Source organism: Cariama cristata, unplaced genomic scaffold (assembly GCF_000690535.1).
Source record: "Cariama cristata isolate BGI_N322 unplaced genomic scaffold, ASM69053v1 scaffold43510, whole genome shotgun sequence".
Taxonomy (NCBI): Eukaryota; Metazoa; Chordata; class Aves; order Cariamiformes; family Cariamidae; genus Cariama; species Cariama cristata.
Genome location: NW_009593801.1, coordinates 23767 through 41390, shown reverse-complemented (window position 1 = coordinate 41390; position 17624 = coordinate 23767). Strand labels below are relative to the sequence as shown.

The window sequence follows — 17624 nt, the reverse complement described above, 5'->3', positions numbered from 1 at the left end:
AACCATACTTTCCACAAAGCTCAAGCAAATGGGATTTTTTGCAAAAAGTCATCACTTTGACACATCAGCCACCTGCCCAAGCTTTGTCAGGTTGTTACAAGAAAAAAAAAAACAACAATATTTCAAAGTGGAAAGTTATCCTTAGTGCCCACAGAGTTATCCAGTCCCTTCCTGAAGGGCAGTTTCTTAGCACAAATCCATAACAAAAGTGGTTCTGGCCCCGGTGCTCCTGAGGAGTGTTAATTACTTGCTCTTTCACACTGGGACCTTCACTCCCACCAGTCCTTGTTAATGTTCCCACTGGTGGTTTCAGATTCACAGGCAATCATTGCACTATTAACAGCACGACAGCTGTAATGTAGGATGAAGAATTTTTCTAGGTAGTAACAAAGGAGGAGAAGAACAATCCTAGCCCCTTAATCCTTCTCATTCAAAAGCTGAAAAGAGGGAATCTGTCTAAATCCCCTTGTGGGGAGCTAGAAGCCAAGTTCGGAAAATGTTGCGACTTACTGCCACATGGTTATTGTGCCAATAAGCAATCCAGAATAGAATTACTAAACAACATGGTCATCTTCTTATCCCATTCCCTTTCATGGGGAAGGGGAAGGCAGGGAGAATTTTGTTGCACAAATCATAAGGAGAAAAATGATGATGTTTTCCCACTATAGAGTGTTGGCCAAAACCTGAAGTGACATGAATAAATCCCACTGGAAAGGAGGGCAGGAGGAAAGAAGGAAAAGGAAAACCATACAAGCTCTACCTGTCTTGTGATATGGCATATTAAAAATGCCATCAAAGTTTACTGCATATTAAAAATGTCATTATTAGATTTCTTTTCTCTGGGACTGTGGAATCTTAAACAAGGCAGAGACTTAGAAAATTCACTTTGTTTCTCAGGCTCTCTCTTCTGCCTGACACACATTTTCCTGCTGTCCCCATACAGCTCCTCTGTTGGCATCAGTCATCACACAATCTCACTGCCAGGAAAATGTAATCCAGGTGGTACAAAATGTAAGTATCTCTTGAGAGGGGGGAATAAAGTGCAAAATTTATCTCAAAAATCTTGAGAGACAGCTCTGCTAGTTACCTTAAACCACCAATTTCACATCACATTGACCACCTTCAAGTCTAGCTTTTAGACTGTAAGACAAGGTGCTCAGCATCTTGCAGGACTGGCCTGCATACAAACATCCTACTCAAAGATTACTAGCTATATTTGGTAGGAAAGACAAAAGCAGAATGTCAAGAAATGGCAGCTACATCAGGCCAAATAAATCACATACGTTACAGAGGTTTAAGGTTTTTTAAAGTATGTATGTTTCTACTTAGTGATGCTTCATAGTGCAAGCAGACTGAGAAAAAACAAAGTTTCACAAAAGGAAAGTGATTGCAGGGTAGGTAACAGACTCAGACAGACTCAAGAGGGTGCAGTTTTTATAAAAAGATGAAGGGAGCTGCAAGCTGTTGTCCCTTAGGTAAAGCAGAGGTGGTCTACAGGTTCTAAATCACTCTTCAACGGGGGCTGATCTGGCTCTCACTGGAAGAAATGCAAACTCTCTGGTTACTTACATGAGAAATGGATGTTTTTGCTGTAGAATAAATTCTGTCTACTAGGCATGATTACGTATTGGATAATTATACAAGGGCTCATTCCTTCCACTGCAGAAATTAGTGGAAGAAATTCTCTAGCTTATGTTCAGCATGTCAGACCAGACAAGCGCAATAATCCTGACAGTATTAAGAAAGTACTTCAAGATCCTTGGATAAAATAAATACCAGAAGACATGTCAACCATCCATACTTCTGGAGTTTAGACATAAGATCTATGAGCTATTACACATTCCACAGGTACAGTAGCTTGCATCTCTAAACATCTCCTTCTTCAATGCAGAGCTGATAACTAAAAAAAAGTTTTCCCTGAGACAAAGAACTGGACTTCTAGCTCAATATAGGGCTGTGCCAGATGTGACCAAGAGAAGACATAGTTGTGTTTCCTGTAGCCTGTGCTCAGAAATGGTACAGATCAGTTAGAGACTGGTCCCTCACAAGCTGTTTTCTGGCATGTGTTTGTTGTCAAATTTCTCTGACCTGTTTTGTTGTGGAGGTTTTTGTGATGGGAAAGTAAAGGAAATCTTTATTATAGGCCAAAGCTCACTGTCTGTTTACTGAGCACACTTTCTCTCTTTGTCCTGACACATGCATTTTTACCTTTTAACCTGCAGGTTGGCAGAGTTTACAAGTCTTACAATATGACAGACTACTGGAATGGAGCATTCCCAGGTAGCAAGTGAGCCTGGTCAGGCCTATCATTGCTGTGATTGGTTTGTAAGAATTATATCCTACTTTTGTTAATAAAAAGTAGACGATAAGCAAATAGGGAATGGCTTTCACTTTAGTAATCTACCCAAAAGTTTAGCTACTCTTGCTTTTCCACTTGACCTTGCTACAGGGCTGAGGAACAATAGTTTACTCTTACTACTGAAACATTGCCACTTATCTCCTATTTAAATTTGCATCTTGTAACTTGAGCTACAATATCATGCTATTAATTTGTCTGCTAGATTAAAAGATCCCTAATACTGTTGTTCTAGGTAGACACTGACAGATGGGGACCAGGCTGCCTCTCAACTGCTAACTGTGCTGCTCTCTAGCGTGGCTTCATGACTCCCAAAACAACAGATTCAAATATGAGGACAAGCGTCAATGCTGCCCAAACATCCCGGGTGTAACACGGACAGCCGTAAGCTGTCTCTGTCCATGAGATTAGGGAAATGCCATTGTTTGTTCTGAAAGCCTTTGCCCTTGAATACAAGTACACTCTGCTCCCCTTTTGCTCCACAAAGTTAACAGAGACATGCCTGCGGGATGACTTCTCCCAGTATTTACATATTTATGCTTCTGTCCTGTATTAGTCAGTGTTTCTGTCTGGAGCCCATAACCTTTGGTCAGGTCTGGGATCCGCCTGGACTTTCTACAGTTGTGCTGGAAGGCAGATTCCTCCTGGCAGTCCAAAATACTTTGGGGAGGAGTAAGGACTTTTTGTCATTAACAGGATGAAGTCTTCCCACCTCATTGGTGCCTAACTTCTGCTTGCAACAGCACCTCTTGACTTCATGGGGCGAGTACTGCAGAGGAGGGTTTCAGGGAGCCGCAGCACACCAGGTGACAGACTGCTGGTCCATGTTGGGCCAGGGGATGTGTGCTGGCAGAGGGGCAGAAAAATATGGAGGGAAAAGACTCTCCTCGGGAAGACAAAGTCATCTGTGGCCATTCCTGCGTGAGGAAGACACTGATGTGCAGAAGCGTTAGCTGCACTGAAGTTCACTGTCGTCCAACATTGCCTCAGCCTCATTCCCTCAGATCTCCCTTGCACACAGGTAAAAACTTGTGAGTTCACAAATTTAAACCAGCTCATGAGATATTGTAAATTCAGCTGGCTCACACCTAAGGATGGTGCACGACAGACACCCTTCAGTGGCAACACCATCCTGAAGTGTGCCCATCCCAATGCTCCTGCCCACCCCCAGCCCCAGCCCCCTGCTCTGCCCCTCTCCGAGCACAGGAGCTCCTGCTGTGATCTGGCCAAGGGATTCATCTGGTGTGGAGAAAATCCGCAAAATGAGTAATTCCTACTGCAGCTGGGCTGGCACAGCCTCCTGGGTGAGGGAGAGTCAGTGGCAACACCATCCTGAAGTGTGCCCATCCCAATGCTCCTGCCCACCCCCAGCCCCAGCCCCCTGCTCTGCCCCTCTCCGAGCACAGGAGCTCCTGCTGTGATCTGGCCAAGGGATTCATCTGGTGTGGAGAAAATCCGCAAAATGAGTAATTCCTACTGCAGCTGGGCTGGCACAGCCTCCTGGGTGAGGGAGAGGGTGGCGCAGGGCAGGAGCAAACAAGGGGAGGAGGAGGTGGGACTTTCTGAGCTGGCACTGCCACTTACAGAAATGCCTGGCCCACCTTCACCTTGAGGTACATTTCCAAGTTCACTTATGTGGTTTAGGAGCATAAAAACCACTGCTGTCAACAGAGATTTCTTCCTTGAGACCCATGCTCCTGCTTCACTGAGAAGTAGCTGAAATATCTCATATAAAAATAAAATTCACAACAATGAAAAGTTATTTTAAGAGCAGGGACTCTATAGAAGCCTTTCACAGCCCCTAAAGCTTCAGAAAGGCCACTGAAACGAATATTGTAGGATTTAGATCCACAGCAAAAGACAAGCCTCATCTAAACACTCCTACTGACTCCGGCTGGCGAGAGACTGGACCCACATGTAAAATGTAAGCAAAACATACTCAGAATCCTTCACAATATAGTGGATTACAGCAAAAGTGTTTTTTATTTATAAAAAATCGTATTATACCAAAGGGACATTGAGATGCCCAAGGCTTTCCTTTCTCCCTCTCCAAACATTCAGGGGAAAAGGCAAAGAGACTTTTCTCACATGCATGGATACATCACCTCCTCAGCAAACATGTCTGCAAATTTGTTTCCCCAGCATAAACCTAAAACAAGCAGAGAAATATTTTTCTTCCAATGTTTGCTTTCAATTTATTTTCTGTTGCTACCTTTGTGCCTGCAGCGACGCCAATGTTCCCCAAGCCCTAGAACCCACTGATTTTGCGTCTGCTGCCTAGCCTTTCAAACCCCAGAGGACACCGCTAGAGCAGCTCTCTCTTTGCAGCTGGCAGTCATGGGATTGTTTCAGAGTTGGGGTGAACAGGCAGAATGCCGGGAAGATAAATAGGGGCTCCCAGCTGGGACAGGGATTGGAACTAGGATGAGACATACCATCTCAGTCGTGCTTTCAGCAGATGTTTAAAGAATTGGAGCTTTAAGTTACCTCTTTATGAGTTATTACTATTATTCTTCCAAGTTTCTCTATCGTTATCTTTCTTTCTCTGTTGTATTCTTAACTGTTCATGGAAAGCAAAATACTGAAAGGTCACTGGCAGATTCAAATTCATTTTTGAAGGTGAGCAAATAGGCACAGGGATTTATTCACCCCATTTCAAGCAGAAAAAAATATATAAGCAACTTACTGGGAAAAAAACCCACCCCAACCTAACTGCACATATCTAACCAAGGCAACCTCACAGTCCTGTCATTCAAAACTTTACTATTGCTTCCTCATTGCTGGTAGCATCACTTTCTGTGTTGAAAAATGGCAAGCTCTCTGTGCAAAGATCAAGGACTATAAATTTTCACATTCTAGGCACTATAAGAACCATAAATAACAATTTATTGAATGAATCTCACTTCACTAGGCATGACTTGCCTGAACTCATATAACGTGTGAAATCATTTATTGCTTGGAGACTTGTTAAACAGGCAGCCACAAAAGCCCATTGCATCTCATTGTTTGAAGCCTAAACCTCAACATCATTTATTTCTAAGCTATTTTTTGGGTACACACAGAAATCAAACCCTTGTAAAATCTTTTTAATTTCCTGCTTTCGTTCTTTGGGCCCACAGACTGGACCTATAAGATATTTCACTTCTTTTTTTTACACATTACTGGTAAACTCCTTCAGTTTCAGCCGTGATGCCCATAAACAAGATTCATGTCAGACAAGGCAAAGCTTCCAAGACAGACAGTTATTAGCTCAAAGCCAGAGTGTTTCATTTTAGACTTCATCCCCATTTAAACCATGAAAACCTCAGTAAGTATTGAATTTAAATCCACTGTCACTTTCTCCAGGCCTTTGTCAAAGTACTTGTTATTAGTTTTTATTTTACAGTACCTCCTAGATCCCCATGCTGAGAGGGGCCACACTGTATCAAGTAGAGCTGCGTGCACACACAGAGCAAGAAGCAGTCTCCACCCTGAGCATTTAGGATCCCAGACAGACCAGACAAAAGACAAGAAAGAGGAGCTATGTTTCCAGCATGTGTCACACAGCAGGTCAGAGGGTTCAGACGGAGAGCTCAGGATTCACGAGTCTTAATCCAGGGCCTTATCTACCACACCAAATTTTGTCATACTCTTTTTAAACAAAACAAAGTATATGTATATAATAAAGGGTTCGTGTGGGTATAATAAAGTATATGAACATAAACCTTTTTATAAGCAAAGTTCTGTCCCTTCTTACAGGAGCAACCACAAAACCTCATAAGCCTCTTGGATACATCTGAATCCTCTCCTTTCTCAAAGTATGTGCTAATGGCCCCTAACCCAATGGCTCACTCTCACAACAGAAACAACAGTTTGCTGGAGAACAGTTTCTGCAGGAGAGCACAACATTTGGATATGTGCTTACCAAAAGAGATCTTTATAATTTCTGGTTCCTGTTGGTCCCGATGCCCTATTTCTGTGTGCCAAAAGGCAGAGCAGCAGTGCTTTGTCTATAAGCAGGACTCTGTTACCCTCTGCTCTGAGGTCTGTAGGACTCGGCAGTTATCAGGAGAAAGGTAATTGCATGGGCAAGCCTGAGCTGTTAGCTGTCAGTTAGGCTTGCAATGTGTATAAACCCCTGGTTGCCTGACAAAGTCCTGGGTTACCATGAGCCCTCAGCATCGGCAACATGACTGTTTTCCAAGCCAACCTGCCTTAAGCCTGTCAAAGTAGGTTTAATTGTTGCTTCTTTTCTCTGAACAGTGCCCAGAAGCATTATATGACATTGGCTAGGCCAGCTGTCTCAGAGAAATGTGCCAGGGAATGGCTGCTTTCTGTCCCAGCCCTCACGGCTGAGGCTGTCTCCTGCAGCAAGACATCCCTGCAGTACTGTGCCCATGGTCCATGGATCGAGGCTTGGGGTACTTTGAAAACTTGGACAACATTACAAAGGAGTAAGTGGGAACTCCGAAGCAGAGCAACAGTTGGCGGCAGCACAGCACAGCCCTCATTTTCTCTGTACCATTTCTATGATTTTTCACTCAAATCATTGTGCCATTTGAAGGAATGCAGACCTGTGTCATTCTGAGTTACATTCAGACTTGTGGGTGCCACTAATTCTGCTAAATGAATGGTAAAATAGAAACAGAGTGATGTAATTAAGCATGCTGTAGGAAAAAGAGTCAGAAGGAACATGCCAACAGTATTTTCAAAAGTCACCTGCCCCAATATTCATGGTGTGACTCACATATCTACTGTACTGCAAAAACCCTGGACTAGCTACACAATTCTCTCCAAGAGTTTATGTGAAATTAAGTCATCCCAAATGGTCATTCAAACTAAGGGTTACTGACAAGGGAAGGGATGAAATAAAATGTTCCTGTTGTTCTAGACAACAAAAAAGACTGCTAAGGAAGTAACTTTATAACCTGAGAAGGGTCTGCAGCTTTAAGAAATTCTCCCCTAAAGGTTGTAAAGCTTTTACTATGCAAAGTATTTTTGCTATTATATACACTGGCGGCCACTAAGTGCAGCTATTATTTCTGGCGGTCATTCAGAGAAGGTCGGGGCTGATAAAGTGTTTAACAGAGTTTGTTTGGGTAGATCCATCTGTGTTTTTAACCACCCATACAGTCTTTTGTGTCCTTTTAAAAGACGCTAGATGTTGCTGAGTCTAAGAAATTACAGTCTTTATTTTTATTTGCCATCTTTTATTATTTATCATGCCACAGCAAAGAACGTCTTCTTTACAATGTCCACACTTTTCTATATGGATTACATAAGCATCTAAAAAAGGGACGATTCTTTACTGTGCAGCAGAGGTGCAGCCTACACAGAGCTCCCATTTCCTTGGTAAAGGTCACATGGAGTTGTGACCTGTCACTCCGACTCCCTACACTTTGGGGTGAGTTCATGCCTCAGAGGAGCCAGGGAGGGGAGACCGCAATCAAAGGGCAGGGAAGTAAGAAGTATGTAGAAAGGATGTAGCAAGGAGCCCAAGACGGACATTCAGAAAGGAAATGTTTCCAGGTCATGAGAGCACCAGGAAAAATATCCCAACTAGCTGGGATGGACCTTAATAGCATTCTTAACACTCCCACTGGATGGGTTTGGTAGTGCAGGATTTTAAACCTAGCCCCACTATAAACTCTCTGTATTGCATGGAGCAAACCAGATGAACTCTCAGCACCCCACTTCCCTGCCTGGCTGCACTGCATGGCCACAAGATGAAGCACCCCAGTGATGATCTTCGCTACTGTTTATGAGTACTCTGTCCCAAAACCTGAAATGAAATATTGCTAGGACTATATTGCTTCAAAACACTGTGGAAACATTTGCTGACTATGAAGCAGGTGAGTATTGGTATCGCCATTCTATGGACAGGAAAGTAAGACAGAACAAGTGCCTCATAGCTAGTGACAGCTAGCGAATGTGTGCCCCTCCTGATGCAAATAACTTCCATTGATGTAAAAATTATTTAAATCCTACAGAGAGAGGATCCTCACATCTGACAAGCATTCTAGACATTTCATAAAGCTTTTTGTATCCAGAAATAGTACTGTCCTGAATGTGTGGTTCAGGTCCCTTTGCCACTTACCTGAGCTTATCTGCTACAAAAATTACACGCCGCTCCAACAGGAGAGAAGCAAAGATCCTGATGATCTGACGAACGCTGAGGCACTTGAAAAGGCATTCAAAGTCCACATGTTCCAGGCGTGAGTCCATGGGTCGCCGCAGCTCAATGACCTGAACACATCCAACAAACATCAGTCAGCATCACTGGTCAGGGCTGACAGTGCCGGGGTGCTCGGCACCCCAGCCCAGGCCCTCCAGCACCGCTCCTTGCTTTCCTGTTGAGGAGACACAGCAAACGACTCCCATCCTCTTTTGCAAACTGAGGCTGGAGGCACAGCACTCCAGAGAAATGGCATATTACCCAATCCACTATCAAGTCATTCTTCTTCCCAGAATATAGTTGTGTGCATTAAATCTGCTGTTATTTCCGAGGGAAGCATAATTCTGCCTTCTAAACATGCTATCAGAGATGTAAAGTTTGGTTGAGTCAACAGTATACAGCAAGTAACAAACTGGAATCACTGGAGCTGGAAGCTTACAGGGTTAAAACAGCCATAAAGACAAGGTAGATTTGGTTATAAACTTGGCTAGCAATTCAAATTCACAGCTAGGTAGGAGCCAGGAGGGACTGAACTTAAAGGCCAGGCAAAATTTAAACCAAATTTACTTCATTTTCACTCTTCTATGATGCATAATTCACTAGATAATGTTTAAAACCTTTTTTTGTCATAAAGATATGTACATATATATACTTAACTGGGAAGTCAGGACAAGGTCTTAGATGGTGACTTGTGCCATCCCTTTAAAGTCTAATTTTCATACTTCATCCATGACCTCAGGCCCTCTCCTTCCTTTTCTCAAATGCCTTTTGCTTGATTCCTTTATTATATCTTCCTTTTACTCTGCAATTGACATGCTCAGATGTGGAACTTGAAGGTGGAGGACAGAAAAAAGAAGAGGGAAAAATAACATGAAGAAGAGAGTAACAGGGAGGAAAATATGAAGTGCAAGACTGCAAATGATGAACTACTGAGGAATTTGAGGAAACAGAAGGGAAAGGGGAAAAGCTGGCCAACTTGAAGCTGTGTTGAAATCTCTGAAGACATATTAACAGGAACATATATACCTCTCTTCCTTTCTGTATTTTCAAAAATCACTGTCGCTTTATTGCTTTAGACCACTTTTATATTTTCATGCACATGACACCACGTTCCACGAGCATACTGTAGTGGGTTTAAACTGGAGTAGCCCTTACAAAATTCCTCACAAACACACTGTTTTAAGCATATGATCAAGACCACAGGATACTCTAAACAAAACCAGTTCATACCACTTGAGTTGTAATATTGTTTGTGATCAGTAACACAGGACTATAAAAAGAAAGTCACTGGTAGAACAATATTTGTGTACAGATTTGACTTTTTTTTTAAGCCTGAAATACAGAAACATTATGGTGCCAGAGTATTAGATACCCATCACTCAGCTGTTGACCCAAACAGCAGTAAGAACCAAATTGCGGGGCGATGAGCTACCATGAATGCCTCCTTGGGAGACGCTGCCTGCCTTTCTCTTTCTCATATCCAGTAAAGGTGCCCACCTCCATTCCTTAGCATTGGGATTGCAAGCTCCAATCATGTTTATGTGCCAAGTCATGAGGAGCTGGTTTTACTGCAAAACTTCCAACACTAAAATCTTGCTGCAGGGTAGGATGCAATGCAAGTTACAGCAGCTTTTACAAATGCCATAGATGTTTTCTGTTGCCTGGCAAAGTCTTCTGCTTCAGTCTGCTCATCACAAAGAAAAATAGTGTCTACTTCCCAATTAATCATCATCTTTGTTTAGGCCAGAGGAGCCACAATGGAAGGACAAGATTCTGTTCCTAATTAAGCCAGTGCATTCCATTTAAATAACAAGTTTGTACTAGCATAACAGAGAGCAAAGCTCAGTCAGAAGAGAGTTGTTTGTTTGTTTGGAATTATCTCATTTTTTTTCTCTGGGAGAGTTCAGAAGCTTGAGCAGAAGACAGAGAAGTCGTAGATCCGTGATTCCCAGATATATTCACATCAAAAAAGCATTATCAGATCTTACCACTGTTACACCAAACAGCCTTTCAGTTTTCCTTTGCTTCTCCAGAAGAAAATGCTTGTGACTTACGCGTGCCTTGCAAGTCACTTGTACCAGGAACATTTTACATTTCATACCAAGTGACACTACAGGCCCACTCGGCTGAAGTCAGTGGCATTACACTTGGAGAAAATGCAATTCAATGTGAAAATAGTAATAGCACTGTAAAACTAACCCTAAGGAGTGTAAAATAACCCTAGAGGGGAATTTTTTTCCTGCTTTCACTAACTGGGCCAAATTCTATTCCTATCTGCAGTAATGTATCTCCTCTATATGCTTGCCCATCTGAGTGGAGTTACTGTATACTTACATAAGGACATGCAGAGAGCAGAATTTGACACAGCGAATGGCTAGCAAGCCTCAAGTTACAAAAAGCTTTTTAAGCAAGGCACCAATATTGCCATTTTCCAGTAAGGCATATGTTGTATAATGCCAGGCTTCTAGCTACTTGAGTCAGTAATAAAAGGAAATTAAATCTATTATATGTGCGCACACACACAGACACAAAAAAACCCCTTTTATATGACATGCTTTTCCAAATATAGGCTATTTCTGTGAGGGCCAGTTAAAGGGTATTTATTGCCAAAAAGAGCCATTTAAATGCTGCTGGTCACTCCTCCTACCAAGGCCAGGACCAGCAGTAACGAGGTCTGCAATAACAACCAGCTGCTGAACTGTTCAATTACAGTCAGCATGGGAAACTTACGCTTGCTTGCTATCACTGTGATAAAGCCCAGCAACACTGTAGTCTGTTAACTACAGTAGGCCAGGCATACTAAGACATTTGTGTTGTTTGTGGTTTTTTCTCAAACACAACTTATTAATAAATGTAAAATAACAAATACATAACAATAAATTGGCCTATAATCATCAATGGGAACTGGCATTAGCATATCAACACTGGTGCAGCTCCTGCACTGCACATTTTGAGGGTGTGCCACCTCATATGCCTTGCAGTATCCATATGTCTCCTCCTGTTTTTCTTTTGCTGTTTGATATTGGAGTGGTGAGGGAGGAGGCTTTGACTTTTAATGTTTGCAGTTGCATTTTACCTCATTTCCAGCTCCAGGCAGAAATGTTTTGACTTTGATTGTCTTTCCAGGTGCAGGAAAAGGAGATTCCATCAGACTCCTCATAAAGGGATAAACCAAGGCAGCAGATATTCCCCTTCTCCTTTCAACCTCATCCAGGATCTGATCCATTAGTAAGACATAAGAGAGAAAGAGACAGAACTTGTCAGCACCACATGCACTTTTGAAGCATCTTTTGACCCACATATGCCTAAACACATGGCAGACCTAAGTTTAATCCTCCTCTGCCATGCATTTCTTCACCACAGTTAAAGCCACGGGATTCAATTGTACTCTAAAAGTGATACATTTTCCAGTTACAAAATGGAGCCTGTTTGTGAATGCAGTTAACAGAGACACAAGGAAGAAATAACAAATCTGGAAAGGAGAAAGAAAACTCAGCATGGCAAAAAGGATCTATATTGTTGGGATTTTGCCTGAACAACAGGATGAGCTGAAGGATAGAAAGATCAAGACAAATCCTGTGATCGCAGGCCAGGTCAGCATCACGTCTCAGTGGTAGATCTTGAAATCTGTAGTAAGGAGAAACACTTTCTTCTACCCTGGGCATCTCTTCTATTTCAACTCAGAGGGCAGGAAAAAGCCAGACCAGCAAGAAAAGCAACGCTGCCACACTATGATACCAGCAGAGGTCCATCAGGAAGGAGCTCCTGGAAGTGTCCTGGCCATGGCAGCAGCAGTGACGTCGCAGTCTGTGCTGAGCTGGAGCCAGCCGTGAGCAGCCTCATGAAGCATGCCCAGCTGTTTACACTGGGTGCATGCATTAAGGTCATTTTCTGTCTGACATGATGCAGAGCAGGCAATCGACTTTTGAAATAAGCAGATGGAACTTCTTACAGATAGAGAGGACTATTATTTTCTTCTCTCTTTGGTCACATGGGCCAACATAAATTAGATCACAGCTCAGTTTTCCCACATTAGACAGACCATATAGATGAAAAACCTAAAGAAGACAAGAAAGCAAGCTTCAAAGCAGTTAGTGGTTTGACCTGAAATGGTGATCTTTTAACCACCACTCAAGAGCAAAAGGCCATACAAGAGTTAGTGGGTCCGAGCCAGGCATTTTCCCTTGTTTCTCTTGGAAATGCTTTTCACTGAAGCAGAACATTAAAAGATACTCAAGCACAAGCTGGTGACTTACAACGATAGCTAGTGACACGCAATGCCAACAGAGGCATTTGCTGATGCATAGTTTACCCTTCCTCCTTGCAACATAGTAAAGACCTAACTAAAGCAAAGCTGACCCTATATACATAGCTTGCATTCCGGTCCATGGAAGCAGCAGATAACCATAAATGAAGATATGAATTTAATTCTTGGTGTAATTTGCAGCACAACAACTGTCCTCACCAAACAAAACCAGTTGCCGAAATGGGAAGTAGTAATGAACCAAGGCTATGCCCTGGGTCCCTTAATGCTCCTGCACGCTGCCAGCATGCAGTTGTAACGTGCCCAACACATATCTCCTTTTCTGCAGTGACTATTTGATGCCTTATGTTGCTGGAGTTGGGGGCTGTATGTGTCATATCCCTGTCCCAACAACCTTCACAACACAAATAAAAAGGAGCATTTAAACTGAATAAAAGTTGAACAGAGATCTCAGGAGATAAAATGGTCACAAACATCTATTGAAACCATGACCAAATGAACTGGCTGGAAGTAAAGATATCTGTGGTTCTCGAGTCTGTCTTAGCAGTAGGTATTACAACAGTGAGCATAAAAGTCTTTGAGGAAGATGAAATATAATGCAGGCTATCAGAAACAGGATGATAAACATTTTAAAACAGAGGACTCCTTTTGCTTTTCTGATAAATAATATCCAAAGTTTAATATCTCATGGTCTTTCATCACTCACATTTTTCCGTAAAGACAACTGTTCCTTGTTTTGACTAATTCGGCAAAGTACACCATCACAATCGTTTTCCTCTCTTTCACTGGATTTAGCAATTAGGACAGCCCAGGTTCCTCTTACTAGGTTGGAAAAAGAGACTGCCTCACTTTTCAGGAACGTCTGTCTCCATCCACACCACATCTGTCTTTAAAACCAACAGGGATGCTAAGGGTCAAACTCTTCCTCCTTCATTTAACAGCTGTTTCATCCAAACCCTTTCCAAATGCAGTGCTTGGAGTGTCTGCCAAAGAGCTGTGCTAAATCCAGCCCAGGGCTGGCATCAGCCCCACGTGCTGCCAGCACCCTGCTCCCACCCTGGTGCCAGTACCGTCGGGCGGTGACTAGCCCTCTGCAGGACAGTGCCGCGGTGGCCAGGCTCCAGTGCGGACAGGGTCCTTTTGTGGCTCAGCCCCTCCATGAGCCCCGTAGTTGAAAAAGAGCAGAGGTGTGTTACAGCCCTATTCAGGGCCCAACATGCAATTGAGTGGGAGCCTTCCTTCTTGCACAGACCAAGAATTTGAGGCCTGTGTGGCCAGGGCCCGCCTGCCACAATGCCTGGGAATAGCCCCTGCTGAAGTCAGTGAAGTTACACTCACCTGTCAACCTTGGGTTCACTTTGGCTGGATGATCAGACACTTTTTTCCAAGTTACAGATTGAACTGGGAAAGCAGATTATTTGCAGTTTTGGATTTTGGTGCAATGACCTTCCTTGTCTGACTTCATACCTCAGCTGCAGTGATACTTGGTTGTAAGGAGGATACTTAAATTCTTCTTTTTTTTTTTTTTTTTTTTATCTTTTGCTTTTTATTCCCCCCCTCCCAAGTTTTCCTTTGAAAATTAGTGCACTTTCAAAATTAGATAAAAACATAAAAGCAAACAAAAAGCCTCACGACATCTCTCCATACCATGAGTTTGGTGAGCTGTGTTATCCTCCCAGGACAATGCATTGCATTTCACTCACAGATATCTATGTTTAGATACACATCATGTCTAAAAGACACTGTTATAAACCCTTGACTTCAGAGCTTTATGAAAGATGTCAGAAGCAGAATTGCAATTAACTATTGCAACCCAATTGTTTTTCTTCACACAAGATTTGTGTTAAAGTTTTATCTATAAAAGCTTGAAACCTGCTTTGAAGATAACATTTTGTATGATTATTAGATCATATGAACAATATAAATGCTATGATTTTTATTAACTTCAATGATTCACATGTTCTTTTCAACTTTATTCCTATACAAATGAACAAGAAAAATCTGTGTAAGTTCTGTGAGATTTCCCATATCTGAAGTTAAAATCTCTGGCAAATTAAAGCAACATTTCCATGAACACTGTATCAAAATTGGGGAAGGGGAAGGCAGCCATTTGACATTAGACACGTCATTGCTCTCCACAGATCACCAGCAAATCCTATACAACACTCTGAGGTGCTCACTGGATTTTGCAGGACACACTCTCAGAGGACTAGGAGGCCCTAAACTGGCAGCTAGAGAGATACTTAAAATTTTAATCAATCAGAAATGTTATTAATAGTTAATTTCAATAACCTTTTGTCTTACAAAAGAAGAATGCTTGCGGCTCTGGAGCTGATTGGCAGTTAACTGTTTCTATGGCTATTTAATCCCTCAGTTTAGCTGCAATGCCCTGCTTATTGTCTTGAAACTCTTGCGTCAGGAAATGTATTACCTAGGTAAACCACATCAGCATACAATGCAGCTTTGGATTCGTTAATGTGGAGGCCAATTAAAAGACTATCTGTGCTTTCCTAGCCTCCTAGGATAAAAAACCGTGTCAATAGAATTAAGCATATAGAATTCAGTTATCAAATAATCTTTTTTCTTAACCTCATCATTTCACAGGGTATTGGAGTAAAAGTGGTACTGGCCCATCATTCAAACTCTGGATGCCAAGAATTACAGCTCAGCACAGAACGGCTTTAGAAAACAATGGAAAAAACTTCAGTCAGCCAGATCATACAGACACCCAGATGTTTTTTGAATCAAGTTCGCCTCAGTCACAGAAGTAATAAGACATTCTTTGACGAACCCAATAATAGGGATGGAATATCCAAAACAGCAACTGTAAAATACAGTTATCTCCCATCAAAGGAAGAAATTCTTCTCGTCTGTTCATCACTGCGGATGTGTCTCAGTGAACAATCAAATTAAAAAGCAATATTGAAAAAAAAATATCTTCTTACCTTGGAAAATAAGTCAAAGCACCCCAACCGGCTGATGACACAATAAACTTCAGGTAGGCGTGGGCCTTTTCCACTTGGCTGATAACAGTGAAAAGAAGATTGAAATTACATATTAATTTGGAGTCACAAGGTAATACACTTCTCTCTCTGATCACACAGTTGGCCATCATGTGACATCTTTCACTATCCGTTTCTCCATCAAAATAGCTACTCTTGGAAAAGCATCGTATTTCTTCCATAAGACAGGAAACTAAAAAGCGTAAATAGTGCTTATCCACTTTGGAAATCACAGCGCGTTGGAGCTGTATTCCAATATTGCTCCAGCTTGCAGCCATAAAAGCACATTTAACTACGAGTGTAACTCATGCCTGTGCTATCATTGTCCTCTGCTCCTGCTGCGGCACGAGGAGTGGGGCCACCCTGGGGCCATGTGCTGGAAGATGAGAACTACATTGCTAAGGGAGGTTATGATGGCTTTAGTTCCCTATTCACGCCATGATGTTCAAAGAGAGTTCAGCTTACAAAAAGCAAGCTTATAGACCTACACAAAGGCAAGCTGCATGAGCTAAATCACTAACTTCCTCAGATTAATGCATGATAAACATGAAACAAATAACTTAAACAGTGGCATTGTGAATCAATGATGCACATTCCCTCCACTCCCCCCAAAAAACCCTATAAATACCGTCCTCAATAATCATCCTGTTGAAGATATTTACAAGAGAAACAAATGGTTTAAATTGGCGTGACTGACTTGTATTCCCTCAGCATACTGGACTCTGCAACCCTGCCTATACCACTACAGGGAAAGGCCTGTCAGGAGTGGTTGGATTCAGCTTATTTACTGGAAAAGAAGTAGAATTAGGTCAATGCTGAGCACTTTAGAAAAACCGTCCTCACTGGCAAAGGTCCTCAGAGCAGAGAGCTGGTCTGCCTGTGTCTTGCATGTGTACAGTGCCCGCAGATGGCAGTGACATCCATGCATAGCAGCTTCCCACTGTATATTTAATAAGCTGTGATGCAGCATTCCAGTTTTGTGTAGTTGCAACTGATTTTCACCAGATCAGCAGGCACACACTTTCTAGGCGCTGTTATTTTAACAAGGCAGCTTGTTGACTCAAGATGCAGTCACATGTAGTCCCAAGATACAATGGAAGGAAGTCCTGGTGCTACCTCATCCAGGAGCTATATCCATCATGGCACAGAAAGGCTGCCGGTACGCTAGCAAACCCCAGTATCTCAAGCAGCCAAAAGGTGAAAGCAGGGTCTGAGACAAGAGGGGAGGCTGCCTACTTCCTTGCATCTCATGGAGTCAGCTGTGCTTGTGCTGCATGGACTGAAAAGAGGCTGTAAAAGAATCACTTGGCATCACTTAGCCTCTTTGCACAGCTGTAGATTATTGATATGCAGCAGTGACAGAATCATCTCCATTACTAACGACTCTGTGATAAAGGAGCTCAGTCAATATTTCCATCAGCTTCTGCCTACTTGTACATTTAGCCAAAGTGACTGATCATCTCCTCTGTATTCACATAGAAGGTCAGTATATTTTTATCTTTGTCTCATCATTAGACTCTGCTGATACAGTGATTAACTTCTTCATGATGTGTTTGACATTTACATGCCACACAGATGTCAATCAAGTCAAACTGAGGGGTAGCTGTGCTTTTTAAATCTGAATATTGCAATCTAGACTTGGACAGTCAGCAGGTGCCTGCCTGTTACAATAAAGACCACAAAAAAATACCAAAGCTAAGTGAATACAGATGACTCTATTTCTGGATCCGAACCTGCTCACTACACGTCACATCTCTGAAAAAGCAGAGCCCTTTTTTGTCCATATTAGGTATAAAACCCTTTCTAAAGGCACTGAGTGATTATATCAAGCATGTGGGATTTTGGTTA

At 42.3% G+C, this 17624-nt stretch overlaps 1 protein-coding gene across 1 annotated transcript in view; it reads right to left on the bottom strand.

The window, feature by feature from the left end:
* Nucleotides 1-8432: 8432 nt before the first annotated feature.
* ST5 (suppression of tumorigenicity 5) overlaps nucleotides 8433-17624 on the bottom strand; it is a gene marked incomplete at both ends in the record, with an annotated part of 29154 nt that continues 19962 nt past the window's right edge. The window contains 3 exons of the mRNA XM_009695437.1: nucleotides 8433-8581; nucleotides 11587-11727; nucleotides 15720-15797. Of these exons, the coding sequence (XP_009693739.1) occupies nucleotides 8433-8581; nucleotides 11587-11727; nucleotides 15720-15797 (368 nt within the window). The remainder of the gene's footprint in view (nucleotides 8582-11586; nucleotides 11728-15719; nucleotides 15798-17624) is intronic.